At 35.0% G+C, this 15,277-nt stretch overlaps 1 protein-coding gene across 2 annotated transcripts in view; it reads right to left on the bottom strand.

The window, feature by feature from the left end:
• Nucleotides 1-15,277, bottom strand: part of LOC106470380 (glypican-5-like) — a 154,508-nt gene that overhangs the window by 70,793 nt on the left and 68,438 nt on the right. For both annotated transcript variants that reach the window (XM_013930933.2, XM_022399754.1), the window contains exon 4: nt 5,707-5,963. In XM_013930933.2, coding sequence (XP_013786387.1) covers nt 5,707-5,963 — 257 coding nt within the window. The remainder of the gene's footprint in view (nt 1-5,706; nt 5,964-15,277) is intronic.

The raw sequence follows: 15,277 nt of genomic DNA, 5'->3' as shown, positions 1-15,277 counted from the left end.
TCTTATGCATGTATTAACTTGCTCAACTTCAATATTTCTCGATCTTTATCTCCTCCCATGTGCTGTTGATGATTTCATTACGTTCGTATCTTTGTTTCGGATATTCGTGCAAAGCAGTAGAATGGATAACTGAGCTAGCTGCCCCTAATCCTGAAGCAATGAACTAGAGTTAAGGCAGCAAGTCAATAGCATCCACCGCCAACTCTTGGGCTACTCTAATCAAATAGTGGGATTTGATCGTTACTCATATAACTTTCCCATGGCCAATATAAATAAGATGCGAACCGTGAATTGTCAGATACACTGTCCGGCAGGCTAACCACAAGGCCGCGCCTGACCCGATAACTTTATCAAATTTTTTCGTCGATTTATTGTAAGATGACACAGAACGTGTCAGGGTATAAACAGTGGATATGTATACATAACGTATCAGGGTATAAACAGTGGATATGTATACAGAATGTATCAGGGTATAAACAGTGGATATGTATACAGAATGTATCAGGGTATAAACAGTGGGTATGTATACAAAACGTGTCAGGCTATAAACAGTGGATATGTATACAGAACGTATCAGGGTATAAACAGTGAATATGTATACAGAACGTATCAGGCTATAAACTGTGGGTATGTATACAGAATGTATCAGGGTATAAACAGTGGGCATGTATACAGAATGTATCAGGGTATAAACAGTGGGCATGTATACAGAATGTATCAGGGTATAAACAGTGGGTATGTATACAGAACGTGTCAGGCTATAAACAGTGGGTATGTATACAGAATGTATCAGGGTATAAACAGTGGGTATGTATACAAAACGTGTCAGGCTATAAACAGTGGATATGTATACAGAATGTATCAGGGTATAAACAGTGGATATGTATACAGAACGTATCAGGGTATAAACAATGGGTATGTATACAAAACGTGTCAGGCTATAAACAGTGGATATGTATACAGAATGTATCAGGGTATAAACAGTGGGTATGTATACAGAACGTATCAGGGTATAAACAGTGGGCATGTATACAGAATGTATCAGGGTATAAACAGTGGGCATGTATACAGAATGTATCAGGGTATAAACAGTGGGTATGTATACAGAACGTATCAGGGTATAAACAGTGGGTATGTATACAGAACGGATCAGGCTATAAACAGTGGGTATGTATACATGAACGTGTCAGGGTATAAACAGTGGGTATGTATACAGAACGTATCAGGGTATAAACAGTGGATATGTATACCGAATGTATCAGGGTATAAACAGTGGGTATGTATACAGAACGGATCAGGCTATAAACAGTGGGTATGTATACAGAACGTGTCAGGCTATAAACAGTGGGTATGTATACAGAACGTGTCAGGGTATAAACAGTGGGTATGTATACAGAACGTATCAGGGTATAAACAGTGGATATGTATACAGAACGTGTCAGGCTATAAACAGTGGGAATGTATACAGAACGTGGCAAGAATCTCAAATATCAAAGGTTTACTAATACAAGACATATTCGACAATATTAGTTCTTATATTGTAATTTTGCTGACGCTGGAGTAAAATGGGTTAAAGAGTTACTTGTTTTGAAATCTGGAATACTTTGTGATGATTGCATTTTGAAATATGAAACCACGGAGACTGACAGATTTTGAAAAGAAAAATTAACTAAGACTGAAAACAAAGAAAAAAAAGATGGTTAAGACTGAATGAAAAATATAGTGCTGAAGATAAGTGTAAAAGTTACATCCTAATGATGAATGCACACTGCAAAAAACTATAATAAATAATTATTATTTCTTTATAACTGGACATTTTGACCCGTATAGTAATAGTATACGGCAAGAAGACACGCACTTAATTAATTTTAATAACAAACTATCAGCTTATACTGTTAAATGATGAGATAAATTTAAATGGCTAAATGATAATAAAATAAATTTCTTAATATGGGGATTAACCAGCTTTGAATATATTAAGATCAGTTTACAACCAGAAAATGGGCTAGTTTTTCCAATAATCACTGTTCATACAATACTTATCAGTGTATAAACCACATAAAATCAGGAGAAAAGTATTGCATTTCAGACAGGAAAAAAATATGTATAATTATTCAAGTCATAAAACATTCCCTGATACAGCGATACATTTTATAGCGATTAATACTTGAAAACAGTACTGGTTTCCATATATTTTTGAATAAAGCTTCTTAATATAATGCTAACACTTCAAAACAACTTTATGTTGTTTTTGTTGTTGTTATTTTGTATGCTTGCGCTTATCCGCTGCGATAGCGATAACACTGGACGATAGGGGGCGTCGTCGTTTTCTCTGATTGTTTGGTTGGTTGGAATTAAGCACAAAGCTACACAATGAGCTATCTGTGCTCTGCCCACCACGGGTATCGAAACCCGGTTTTTAGCGTTGTTAGTCCGCAGACATAGCGCTGTGCCACTGGGGGGCGTTTTTTTTCTTTGAGTATTGTAATGTATTGTCTGTCTGTTTATTTGTTTGCTTGTTTGAAGTTGAGCACACAGCTACACAATGGGATATCTGGGCTCTGTCCACCACGAGTATTGAAACCTGGTTTCTAGCATTGTAAGTCCGCAGACAAAATACCGCTATGCCACTGGGGGAGGGGGGCAGAGTCAATTGCAGAAAACTATGGTAAACACTGAAATCTGACGACAAATCTAACAACAACAAAAAAAGAGAGTCGGAACGGGATAAGATATGGTTGGTCTATAAACCCTAAATTCACATTTTTTAGTTAGGTCTTACAAATATGAGATTTCATTGCTAACCATTCCTTGTTTTCCTTTAGACAGTCGCCCCCAATGGCACAGTGGTACGTCTGCGGACTTACAATGCTAGAAAACGGGTTTCGATACCCATGGTGGGCAGATCACAGCTAGCCTATTGTGTAGCTTTGTGCTTATCTTCAAACAAACAAACTTTCGATTTGTTTGTTTTAGAGCAAAGCCACATTTGGCCATCTACTGTGCCCACCGCGGGGAATCGAACCCCGTATCTTTGCGTTGTAACTCCGTAAACTTGCTGCTGAACCACCTTTCGAAGTCCCAGATATCATTGGTATCCATTCGTTAGTTACTCAGTTAAAAAGGTTTTAGAACCCCCAAAGCTTTACTATCTTAAGTAATTTTCCCCAAATTACCGCCTTTAGAATGTTAATACAATTCAGATATACATCACGTTTTGTTGTAACTCAAAGCTTGTTTTATCAGATCTTTCGCTTCTACCGAGTTAATCTGGCACACACAATAAAGCTACAACAGAGGTACACCTAGTAAACGATAATGATCTCAAGTTTAGTGGAACCAAAAAACGACTTTTATTAGGGTCACGATGCATCCTTGTAATACCGGCGAAAGCGCGTGCTGTGATCTGTATCTGTTACGTTTAATAAATTAAAGTTTTAAGAACAAAAACCGTAAGTAAAACACTTTTTTTTCTGACGTTTTTTTTTTTTTCATTTCATATTTTTTATGCCTATCTTCGTTCACTTCCACTGTAGAGCAAGTATAAATTTTCCTCGTCCTCTGTTTAAATAAGTGAAAGCCGTTATAATTTTAAGGGATAAATATTGGTGGTTAATTCTCGCAAGAACAGAAGTTTTAAAATTAAACGTAATTCATCTATAATATCGAAGAATATTAGCAACCTTTTTTCTATTTACGCGGCCCAGCATGGCCAGGTGGTTAGAGCGCTCGACTCGCAATCTGAGGGTCGCGGGTTCGAATCCCCGTCACACCAAACATGCTCGCCCTTTCAGCTGTGTGGGCATTATAATGTGACGGTCAGTCCTACTATTCGTTGGTAAAAGAGTAGCCCAAGAGTTGGCGGTGGGTGGTGATGAATAGCTACCTTCCCTCTAGTCTTACACTGCTAACTTAGGGACGGCTAGCGCAGATAACCCTCGTGTAGCTTTGCGCGAAATTCAAAACACACACACAATCTGGGAGACATTATGTACAAATTATTCAAGAAATTATCCTAACCTCATAAATTATTGGAAATACGTGATTATTATCTTTCTAAATAAAAAAAATAACAATACTGTTTGCAAAAATAAAAAAGGATGTTAAATAATGTTCAAGCAAAATGTTTTCATCTATTTTCAGAGGTTAATTATTTGTATTATTAAAAACTTACAAGTAGTACTCATACATTAAAGTTTCAGGAACAAAAGGCATAACTTGATGGGATTAACTACACAGAAAGGCATTTTATCCATGGCGTTGAACATAGCCTAGTGATTAGCATTGTAGGCCTTTGAATCCGAGGGTTCATGTTCGCGGCCCGTTGACGGGCACTTTTCTCTTTTGGGTTGTGGGTACGCTGTAAGAGTGCTGATAAAATCCCAATACTTGGTCATTCAAGAGTAGCCCAAAATTTGGCGGTTGGTGTTGTTGACCTTCCCTTTTGTCTAAAAGTTAAAGACGGCTATGCGAGGATAGCCCTATGTATATCTTTGGGCGAAAATTCTGAAACAAGCAAGCAAGTTTTTATCCATGACTTTAAATAATTAAAAGTATAATATTTGAGTTATCCTGAATTGCGCTTTTTTTAAGGGCTGAACATTGAAAATGCTTTTCAGAAAACTTCTGAATTACTGAAAAGTGAGCACGGTGAAACTCAAGCAAAATATAGTTACTGATTTAAACTTCAATATTTGCAAAAACCAAATTTCTGGTGAGTGATTACTAATATAGTTAATTCATCTGTGCATACCAACTTTTTGACACCAAGTCAAAATGTATCCCGTTAACAAAGCATCTTCGTTGGAAACTGAGTACCAAATAGACAAAAAGAGAGAAAGAAATATTTTTGTTTAAAATTTCATGTTTAACAACCTTTTTACTCTGAAAGAAAAAGTTCATAGAATAAATTAATTACCACTCTTACAAGAAGCATTTATTTCTTAACCTAAACGACAACTTATCCAAACAATGGTCATGAACTCCTGTGGTTCAGTCATAGCTTGGTTTGAATTTTTCGCGAAGATACACGAGGGCTATCTACGCTAACCGTCCCTAATTTAGCAGTGAAAGACGAAAGGGAAGGCAACTAGTCATCACCATCCACCACCAAGTCTTGGGCTACTCTTTTACTAACAAATAGTGGGATTGACCGTCACATTATGACGCGAAAGGGCGAACATGTTTGGTGGGACGGGGATTCGAACCCGCAGTCCTCAGACTGCGAGTCAAGCGTCCTATCCACCTGGCCATGCCGGGCCCAGTCAGAGCTGTCCTTAATTTTGAAATTCGAACAAGTTGGTTGCAGCCATCCGAAATAGTTGGTCTTAACCAACTATCGGGAACGAGTGTAATCCTTATAACGCATCAACAGTACGAAGCTTGCTTGGTAGCACCACGTCTCAAACCCCTAAGACCCTCGGATCCTCAGTCTGATATATATTCTAACCACTATATACAGGCATGCATGGGTTCTAAAAGAAGTCTCAGCAACGCTCTTAGTATTTGTGTTTCTCGTTTTTTTTTTAGATAGTAACTTTAGTTGGTTCCATAGCTCATTCCTTTTTAACATAAACTATTACATATAATGTATAAGCAGTAAAATAACGTTGCTTCTGAAAAAAAAAATAGTTATATGGATATGATAATTAATAGCACAAGTTAATAAAACAAGATATTAACTATACAAAATCCAAGGTTACTCACACTCCGAGTTCATTTCCATTCCAACAATTCGCTTCTCTTTGCACTGCTAAGGTTTCGTCGCTACATATATTGTCCGCTAAATTAGCATAAAACCCTTTGGATTCCGTCAGTTTCTTCACGAAATTTTGGAGTTGTGAATGCCAGGTAGAAACCACAGATCGTGAGGTTATGATTCGTCCGTTCGTTTCTTGTTCAGAGTCCGTTACTTCTGACGAAGATCTCGTTGACCGTTTTGGATGGCCACAAGCATTCTTAACCTAAAATAAAAAACAAATACTAGTAACGATTACAGAATACAAAAATAGTTCTAAAGTACATGAGATTTTCATTGAGTAACAAGTTCGAACCTCACTCTTAATTAATAGAAAATACATAAAGTAACATTTTACGTTTAAACCTGTTTTTCCTAAAATAATATTTTTGTTGTTTGTTGATACTACCTCCACACACACATATCAAATTACCTTTTTATCTGACGCAAAAATTTATTTGTAATGAAATTTGATGAGATACATTTTTCTAGCAGAAATGTTTTCGAAAGTTTAGAAATATATAGTTTCAGTAATAATCTAAAACTAACTTAATGAACTTTTATACACACAAAAAAGTAATACAAAGATGGCAATACCCACTAAACATCTCACTGTGACTCAATAACCCTTTGATCATTAACAGGGGTACATTGTATACTCACAGTTTTGTATTAGATTACACTTTCTTATTGACAAGAACGCATTTTCATTCATCATCTAAAAGTTATTAATTATAAATTAATCAGTAGGTTATTTTTTACATACCACAAACTATTACTTAAAATGACCACTAGTGGCATATATAAATCATGTTGACCATATAGTCTTGGTAATACGAGAATTTAATATTTTTATTATTATTTGACACATTAAACATATTAATGATGTTTGAAAAACTATTTAGATAATTTCTCTGGTGGTAAAACACAAGATGATAAGGTGATACAGGCTATCAAGTTTAGTGTCTAACATGTTTTGCTCTTCTTAAAGGTGGTTTATTCACCAGAAAACGTCTTAGAGAAGCTTTAAAAGCCACTTTACTCTTCTGGCTGCTAATACAACACTTACTATCTCTTTTTGTTTTGTACAGTGAGTTTTTGTTTTTACTTTCAAATTAGTCACTTACTTACCTTATTTTTTTACACTGGTAATAGTCTTTGATTTTCTTACTAAAAGTTAAGTTTATTAAAGAAAATCATAAAAGTGGATAATAAACTTTATTCAGGTTCCCTATATGTTTTAGTTTGCCAATAGAAAACTTATTATGTTATTGTGTACACACATCACAGATATATTACTTAGTTAAGGCAGAGGGATACATACAACATATTGGCCATATACGTCTGCTTCGTATCTTGGTAAAGGAATGTTAAGGGCAGAATTACCAACTTTACACTGCTTTTCTTAAATTCATAACACAATAAGTGTATGGACAGTAAAAGAAATAAATGGAAAAAAAAGCGTGTAATCAAAGTTGTTCGCCATTACTAGTGAGCAGTGATATGTTACTCTGTAAGGAGTGGTTAGTTGTTCAATTGCACTAGATATGACTTCTGACTAATTTGTAACCCAGTGAGTTACAGCTGAACAGTTCAGTAACAGGAGATACAAGTAAAGCGTTTGATGTTACAGGAGCAATTATGTGTTCATCTGACCTCACAATTTAGGTACAGTGGTGGACTGCTATATGTTCATCTAACCTCTCAGATGTGGTATAGTGGTGGACTGCCATATGGTCATCTGACCTCGTAACTGTAGTATGGTGGTGGACTGCCATATGGTCATCTGACCTCGCAACTGTGGTATGGTGGTGGCCAGCTATAAGTTCATCTGACCTCTCATATGTGGAATAGTGGTAGACTGCCATATGGTCATCTGATCTCGCAACTGTAGTATGGTGGTGGACTGCTATACGTTCATCTTACCTCACAACTAAGATATGGTGGTGGACAGCCATATGTTCATCTGGCCTTGCAACTATAGTGGTAAACTGTTATGTGTTACTCTGAGCTCACACTTGTGGTGCAGTGATGGAATGCTGTATATTCCTCTGACCTGACAGCTCTAGTGCATTGATGAACTGCTATATGCTCTTCTAACCTCACAGTTGTGATGGGCTGCCATACGTTCTTCTGACTTCACAGCTGTGATGCAGGGGTGAACTGCTCCCCTTTTCAGCTTCTTGATTTATATTGGAAAGGGACAAAAATGTTAGAGATAAGTAACCCTTAACTCCGATGTGATATTTGCTATAACATTATCAAAAGCTGAACGCAGTGTCCTTTGAACAACGAAGAAACTGATAGCAGCGACATTGTGGTGTTCTCAAGTTCATTGACTTTCCTTAATAACTACAGAATAACGGAAGGGTTGCCAGTAAGTGCATTGTGAAGCAGAAATCTGGATGATTTTAGTTTCAATTGCATTTGAAGTGAATAAAGATACTGGACACAAGTTGAACACAGTGAAACAATATTTACTTCAAAACCAATTGTATAATGTGCAACATTTACTGGAGAAAGATCTATAATCTTAAGTTGTTACATTAGTGTAAAGTTTTGTATTCTGAGTTTACCTAGCTAAGGTGTTAAAGACTGAGAAAACGTGATATTATATACTATGAACAACAATGACATTCTTCTCAGGGCGCAAGCACTACCCAAGTAACTGGAGGTCGTACTCACTACAAAATAAGGAAAAGATAATTGTATATTTGTATGCAATATGTTCCACTTTAGAAAAATCTTTCCCATGAGAATGTACATGTGACACCCTAATTAAATATCTCAGTTCAGTAGGTAACAAGGGATAGGATTAGTTGTTCCCTTGACCAACATTACATATTAAGACCATGTACTCAATAAAGTTTATATTAAATAAGGAAACAAGAAGCACATGATATGTCTAAATACTACAATGTCTTTAATAGATCTTTAAAGCAAACAATAGTGATACCATTTTAAAACCGTATTAATGATTAAGTTTTGTGTTTGTATAAGAGTGCACTGTAAACATGATAACACTAATGGGAAACGGAGGACGCCAGGTGGCTACTTATCCTATTGTCGACTCATTATAATTTCTATACTGAAATCATTTCAAAAAGGCATATTTGGTATGTAAGCTTTTGGTAAATACGAAAGAAGCAAAATTGGCCAGTTTAACGAATAAGCATCTTTTTTTCGGATTGTGTCATTCTTTTTTATATCTCCAATGTTCTAATATGCAATATAGAGGAAATTCAAGTTATCGTAACAGATACAACGTAGAGCTGATGCTAAACCATTAGATAATGCTACCTGTTAAAGAAAATAATAAGTTCTTAAAACTAGGAGTTTCTAACAACTGCGTATGAGTAAACAATTATTGTTCACAAATTACTGAAATCAAAAATATATCACTCTGTTTACTAACAATTCCCAGTGCTGAGAACAGATGGTCATTAAGCATGAGTAACTGAGAAACGAACACGAAAAACGAGGCTTAAGAATAATAATATACATGATCACGCTGAAGTCATTCACAATAAACTCTCAAAAGTAACTCAACAATACTATGACTACAAAAATGTTAAACATCTGTTTTCGTTCAGTGACATTTATTGTAACATCATAATACCATTATAATATGACAAAATGGCAAATGTAATATACTTTATCTAAAGATTTACCTGTAGAATACATGCAAAGGTTACACATCAAATAAAAGAAAGGAAAAATATCTATCAGAGATAATCTCTATAAATCTGATAGTAGTGAAAGCACATCATCTGAGTGACAACAAACCGTTTAGAGGAAACATATTTATAATACAGACAATGACACTAAAATTGAAAAAGTGTTGGGAGCAAATAGTGAGATGTAAATGTATATATATATATATATAAGATTATAGGCTATTAAAAATCACTAACCATTCTTATGATATATATTTACAAACACGGCCAACAATTTTAAAACTGGTCGAATAATGGAAATTAATCATCTAGTGTCAGAAGAAAGTAAATTAAAACAGTTATCATAGAATGACTTTGGTTGACTTTATTATTGGTTTCATTAGGATTTTATATAAAACCAACTAGCTCACCTAGTTAGATAAGGCATTAATTACAAGTTTAATTAAAACATTAAATATTAATGAACCATGACTTGCCAGAAACCAGTGAAGCATCTGAAACTTGTTTAAATTGGAACATGAAAAAATAAGTGAACTTGACAGTTCTAGTTGTTTTATTTCTTTACTTTTTGCTTGTTTCAGAATGCCGCACAAAGCAACATAACGACTATTTGCCCATATATGTTCCTAACTTTAAAAAGATGGAAGGAACTAGGCAACAGCTCATGGGTTACTCTTGTCTGACCGAATAGCGAGATTTGACCGTCACTTTCTTATGGCAAACACAGTCCCAATGTGCGGAGCACTATTTTGTGGCAAAGGATCACGAACCATGAATCATCGGACTGATAGTCCTGGCGTGCTGACCCCTAAGTCACGCTCGACCCAACCCTAGTTGAAGCCCAGAAATTAATATAATCGGTTTATATTGCGTAACTTGGACAAATTCGAAGGAATCAGATTTGTCCCAGTTCTGTAGGGTTAACGTGCCTAACTGTGGATCCGAGATTCCATGGTTCGCGCCCTGTTATCGCCAAAAAAATAGTGCTCCAAACTTTGGTGCTGTTATGCGTTATAAGGGTAACGTTCAAATTCCATTAATCGAGTAGTTGCCCTTGAGTTGACGGTGGATGATATTGACTAGTTGTCTTCCCTCTATTTCTATTAGCTCAAAATTGGAGACAGTTAGCGCAGATAGCCTTTCAGTTACTTCGCGTGAAATCTACAGGCAACAACATCAGGTGAAATGATACACTTTATAAAAATGACGAATAACGATTATATAAGAAAGTAACTTTAGGCTAGCGGAGTCAACGTCAGGTCAAACTGATCTAGCTTAACGCCATAACTACTCTTACTTCAACTACAAAAGATGAATCAATGGCTCGAGATCACGAGAATTTGGTTCAACCTCATAGGATCCCATTACGTAGCATGTCAACATACAAGTATATCGTCTATTGTAGGTATTGAGATCCACGCCCAATATGCATGGACTAATGTCAATATTACATTATGATGCTTGCTTAACACTCACTCCTTATCGAATTATTCACGACATACGTGTTCGTAATGTAATGGGAACAAAACATAGACATACCGAGTATCCGGAAATTATCTGTAAGCACTTGTACGTGTGTGGGTGTGCACACGGAAACAACGTAGCTTAGAAATATCCATGTATAATTAAGATATATGAGTGGCGTGTAGTGGCAACTTGAGCCATCAATCATTGTACGGAATTAGAATACCTTCTACATAAATTTAACTACATAACTCAGATTTTCGTCTGATAAGGCAACAAAGTAAGTAAACGATAATTTATGCTACAGTAGTCTGTATGTACAATGATTGTTTGTTTGTTTATTTATTTCTGATACTCACGTAAAGCTACACAAGCGTTATTTGTAACAGTCAAAAGCGCCCACCATGAAATGTTTGGGTACAATAAACGAATTATGGGATTTGATCGTCACTCTTACAACGTACCCGCAGCTCAAAGAGCAGGGTGCAATTTTGGTGCAATGGGACGCGAACCATTGACCCTCGAATTTACAGTGTTTGGCACAATAACCATAGGCCACGCTCGACCCTGGATGAAGAACGAACTATAGATACTATTTATATTTTGAACACATGTATAAATATTATGGCTATAGAGATCATAAATACAATATGAGAGTGAAAGATATAGATATCGAAGTTTTAGATCAAAAAGTTTAAAATCAATAACAAGCTTAAGTCTTTATGGAAATCCGATAAAAAGAAATAAACGTATACATTAACCTATCTAAAAATCTTTTCTTTTTGATAACAAAAAAATTCTTAGAGTAATCCGAATAGGAAATAATATATTACATTGTTTTGGTGCCGTCTAATTAGAGAAACAACTCGAAACACACACATATAAGCTAAAGGCCTAGTTAAAAAGAGTAAATATGACACAAATCAGATTACTTTATACATTTAGAGTTGAAACTTCAAAATGACTTGAAGAACCAAAGAACCATGTAATAATGTCACTATTAAAACTTACTATTCTAATATATAATATACTGAGATTACTTCAGTCTGTCTGCAGACTTACAACGCTAGAAACCGGGTTTCGATACCCGTGGTGGGCAGAGCACAGATAGCCCTTGTGTAGCTTTGTGCATAATTAAAAACAACAACAACAACAACAACTACTTCAGTCTGCAAATGTTGATTTTAAATAATTTGTTTTTTTCTGCATGTATGTTATATATGTATAATTGTGTGTATATGTAACTATCTATCTGAATTTATTTAGACATTTTCTTTTCTCATTATTTTAAAATGACGCTTATACGATTTTCCAGCACTTACTCTTAACAACGCCATGTGTCCATTACTGCAAGCAGGGAGTCATCTGTAACTTAAACATGTACAGCAGTAACTGATAAAAAAAAGCACACAAAAAACAAGGATAATCGGTTCACAATGCCCCCACCCCCTCCAGCTCCGACCAAGCAGGTAATGGTCAAAACTATAACGTTGTATTTACCACACCTCTGGAATTCAGTACACACCTCGTGCTGGCAGTGTCCAGAGAAAATAGTATTGTTAATACAAAAGGTGAAAAAACTTTGTCACGCTGTAGGAGGTCTACTTGTAGCTGTAATTTCCCCATATTTTTCATTCGTCGTCAAACTCCACCCAAACTTCACTTCAGTGTTTGTTTGTTTTCTGTGGTAAAGTTTCACTCTTTATTTTTATTTTTAATACTCAAAAACAGTATTCTCTTGAAAAACTATCTTTTTAATCTTCTTAGCGCCAGAAGTAAATATCATTTGTCTTTCTGACTATTGAACCTTATGACTACGCTCGAATTGAAAAATTCAAATTGTTTGTTTTAACATAGCTTGAAAATTTCTCCTGTTTGCTTTATCATATTTATAAACAAAGGAATGAACAAAAAGTAGTATATTTAGAAGACTACGAAATACATGAATGAAGTTTCACTTTCAGAACCTGACATTACACCAATTTCAATTCTTCCATTTACAACAAAAATTCGACAGATTTAGAAATCCAAATGACAACTTATGTCATTCATTGACCAACAGTTTTCAATGCAGAGTAATATTACCTTCAATCTATTTTTTTATTGTTCAATACATCTTTATAGTTCATTTCCCTTTAAATATTATTAAGACTTTAAATGAAAATTTAAAACATTTTTCTCTTTTCTTTTAAAATACATTTGATTTGGTAATTTTTACAGCTTTCTTGCTTAATAAAACATTTTGTAAACCGTGAATTTTTCTTTACCTACAAAAGCCACCCAGTGGTACAGCGGTATATGTCTGCGGACTTACATCGCTAGAAACAGAGTTTCGATACCCATGTTGGGCAGAGCATAGATAGTCCATTGTGTAGCTTTGTGCTTAACTTCAAATATACAAACAAATTTAATTATAACCATATTGGACAAACATAAATTCATGGAAGTGACATGATAAAAGAAGCTCACATATTCTTTGAAAATTGTAGAAGTTCAATTTTGTTCATAAAAAAATAAATACTATGCCCGAAGAAAAGTTATCTAAATTACGTTTCTTTTAAAAGTCCAGTGAGAAATGAAATAAGTTGTCAAATGTGAGCTTTACACCAAGAATCACGTGACTAATAAATCTTTGTCGCTTTTATACATGAATTTTGCAGATGAAGTTAAGCATTTGTCCTCACTTATTTAAATTTAAGTATGAAAATTGAGACAGATAATTTCTCCATTTCGTTCAGTAATGACTGGGGTTGTTTGTGACCAGTGAATTTTGTCTAATTCGATTCAGGAAAGGGAAGTAAATCAAGAGTTGAAGATATCTACTAAAATCGAGATTAATTCTTATGACATTCAATAAATTTATTTTCAGAGTGAACACAGGGCTAATGGTACTAAGTAAAGTAAAAAGTATGACCGATGTAATTTATTAAAGTGAAAAGTATGACCGATGCCATTCATTAAAGTGAAAAGTATGACCGATGCCATTCATTAAAGTGAAAAGTATGACCGATGCCATTCATTAAAGTGAAAAATATGACCGATGCCATTCATTAAAGTGGTAAGTATGACCGATGTCATTCATTAAAGTGGAAAGTATGACCGATGTCATTCATTAAAGTGGAAAGTATGACCGATGCCATTCATTAAAGTGGAAAGTATGACCGATGCCATTCATTAAAGTGAAAACTGGTTTTCTTGCTTTTGGTACAGAGAAAACCGTGCTTTGTGGCTTTTAGTAAAGCGAAACTGAAGCTGATGGTATTCAATAAAGTGATAACTTTGGCTAGTCACAATAAGAAAGTGAAAACTGGGACTTGTGGTGTCTGGTAGAGGTAAGACGAGAGTCGATGTAGAGTAAATTTAAGACCATAAAAGATCACATTCAGATAATTGAATATTGTGATGGTTCACTACATTAGTGGCAAGAATTAGGCCAATGGCAGTTGATGCATGTATAATAAGAATGATCTCAATCAATAAAGTAAAGGAAGTCACTAACATTTAGCCAAGTGAAAATTAGATGTAATGAAATGAATGTGAACCTACCAAACACAGTAGGACAGTACTTAAAAAGCGGATTTAAAACTTATTTAAAGCGCTTTTTCGGAAATTGTAACCCAGTTTATTTTTTAGATTTTGACTATGTCTTCGATGTCTTAGTAGCTTACATGTATGAGATCTAAAAGTAGCAAGACTGTGGAAACAACAAACGAGTTCCAGATGTTCCGTGATGTAAAGAAATATATAAAATACTAAAGATATGATTTTTTACAGAAGAAAAACATTTAGAAAGGTGAATCCAAAAGCATTTTGGTTGTTGATACATTGATTCTGAATTCGTCACCTTTGAAATTATATTTTTGTCAACCTGCTGTTAACACGTGAGTTGGGGTGAGCTAAGAAATAAACATGTTATATACAGCTTCAAAATGTAGACTAGACTTTAGAATACATTACTTCTTTAAGAGGTTGTGCCTACTCCAATGAAAAAAACAGTAACAACATAAGTTCTGAAGAGTCAATACAAAGCTATTGAAAAAGTGTGCATTCCGTAGCTGACTGATAGGAATGAAATAAATTTAATTAATTTAAAATATCCAGCGTATACACAAACACATGTTGTTAAGAGCCTGTTTTTGACAGTTGCTATGTGAATATGTTAAATTTCTTGGCCGATGACAACCGATTCCTGCAGACTATTACTTATGTCAAAACAGAATGAAGCGCAACGTATTTCTTTTAAAGCTTCTTTCTTCCAAACCCCAAAGGTATTTACTCATTCGTTGAGAGAATTTTACGAGTTTAATTGATTCGAAGATATTATTAATAGTGTCGTGCCCAAAGGTACGCGCTAAATTTGACAGATATTCTCCAGACATTTTTTATCTTGAAAAAGGGC

This window comes from Limulus polyphemus, unplaced genomic scaffold, assembly GCF_000517525.1.
Source record: "Limulus polyphemus unplaced genomic scaffold, Limulus_polyphemus-2.1.2 Scaffold103, whole genome shotgun sequence".
Taxonomy (NCBI): Eukaryota; Metazoa; Arthropoda; class Merostomata; order Xiphosura; family Limulidae; genus Limulus; species Limulus polyphemus.
This window is presented reverse-complemented; position numbering and strand designations above follow the sequence as displayed.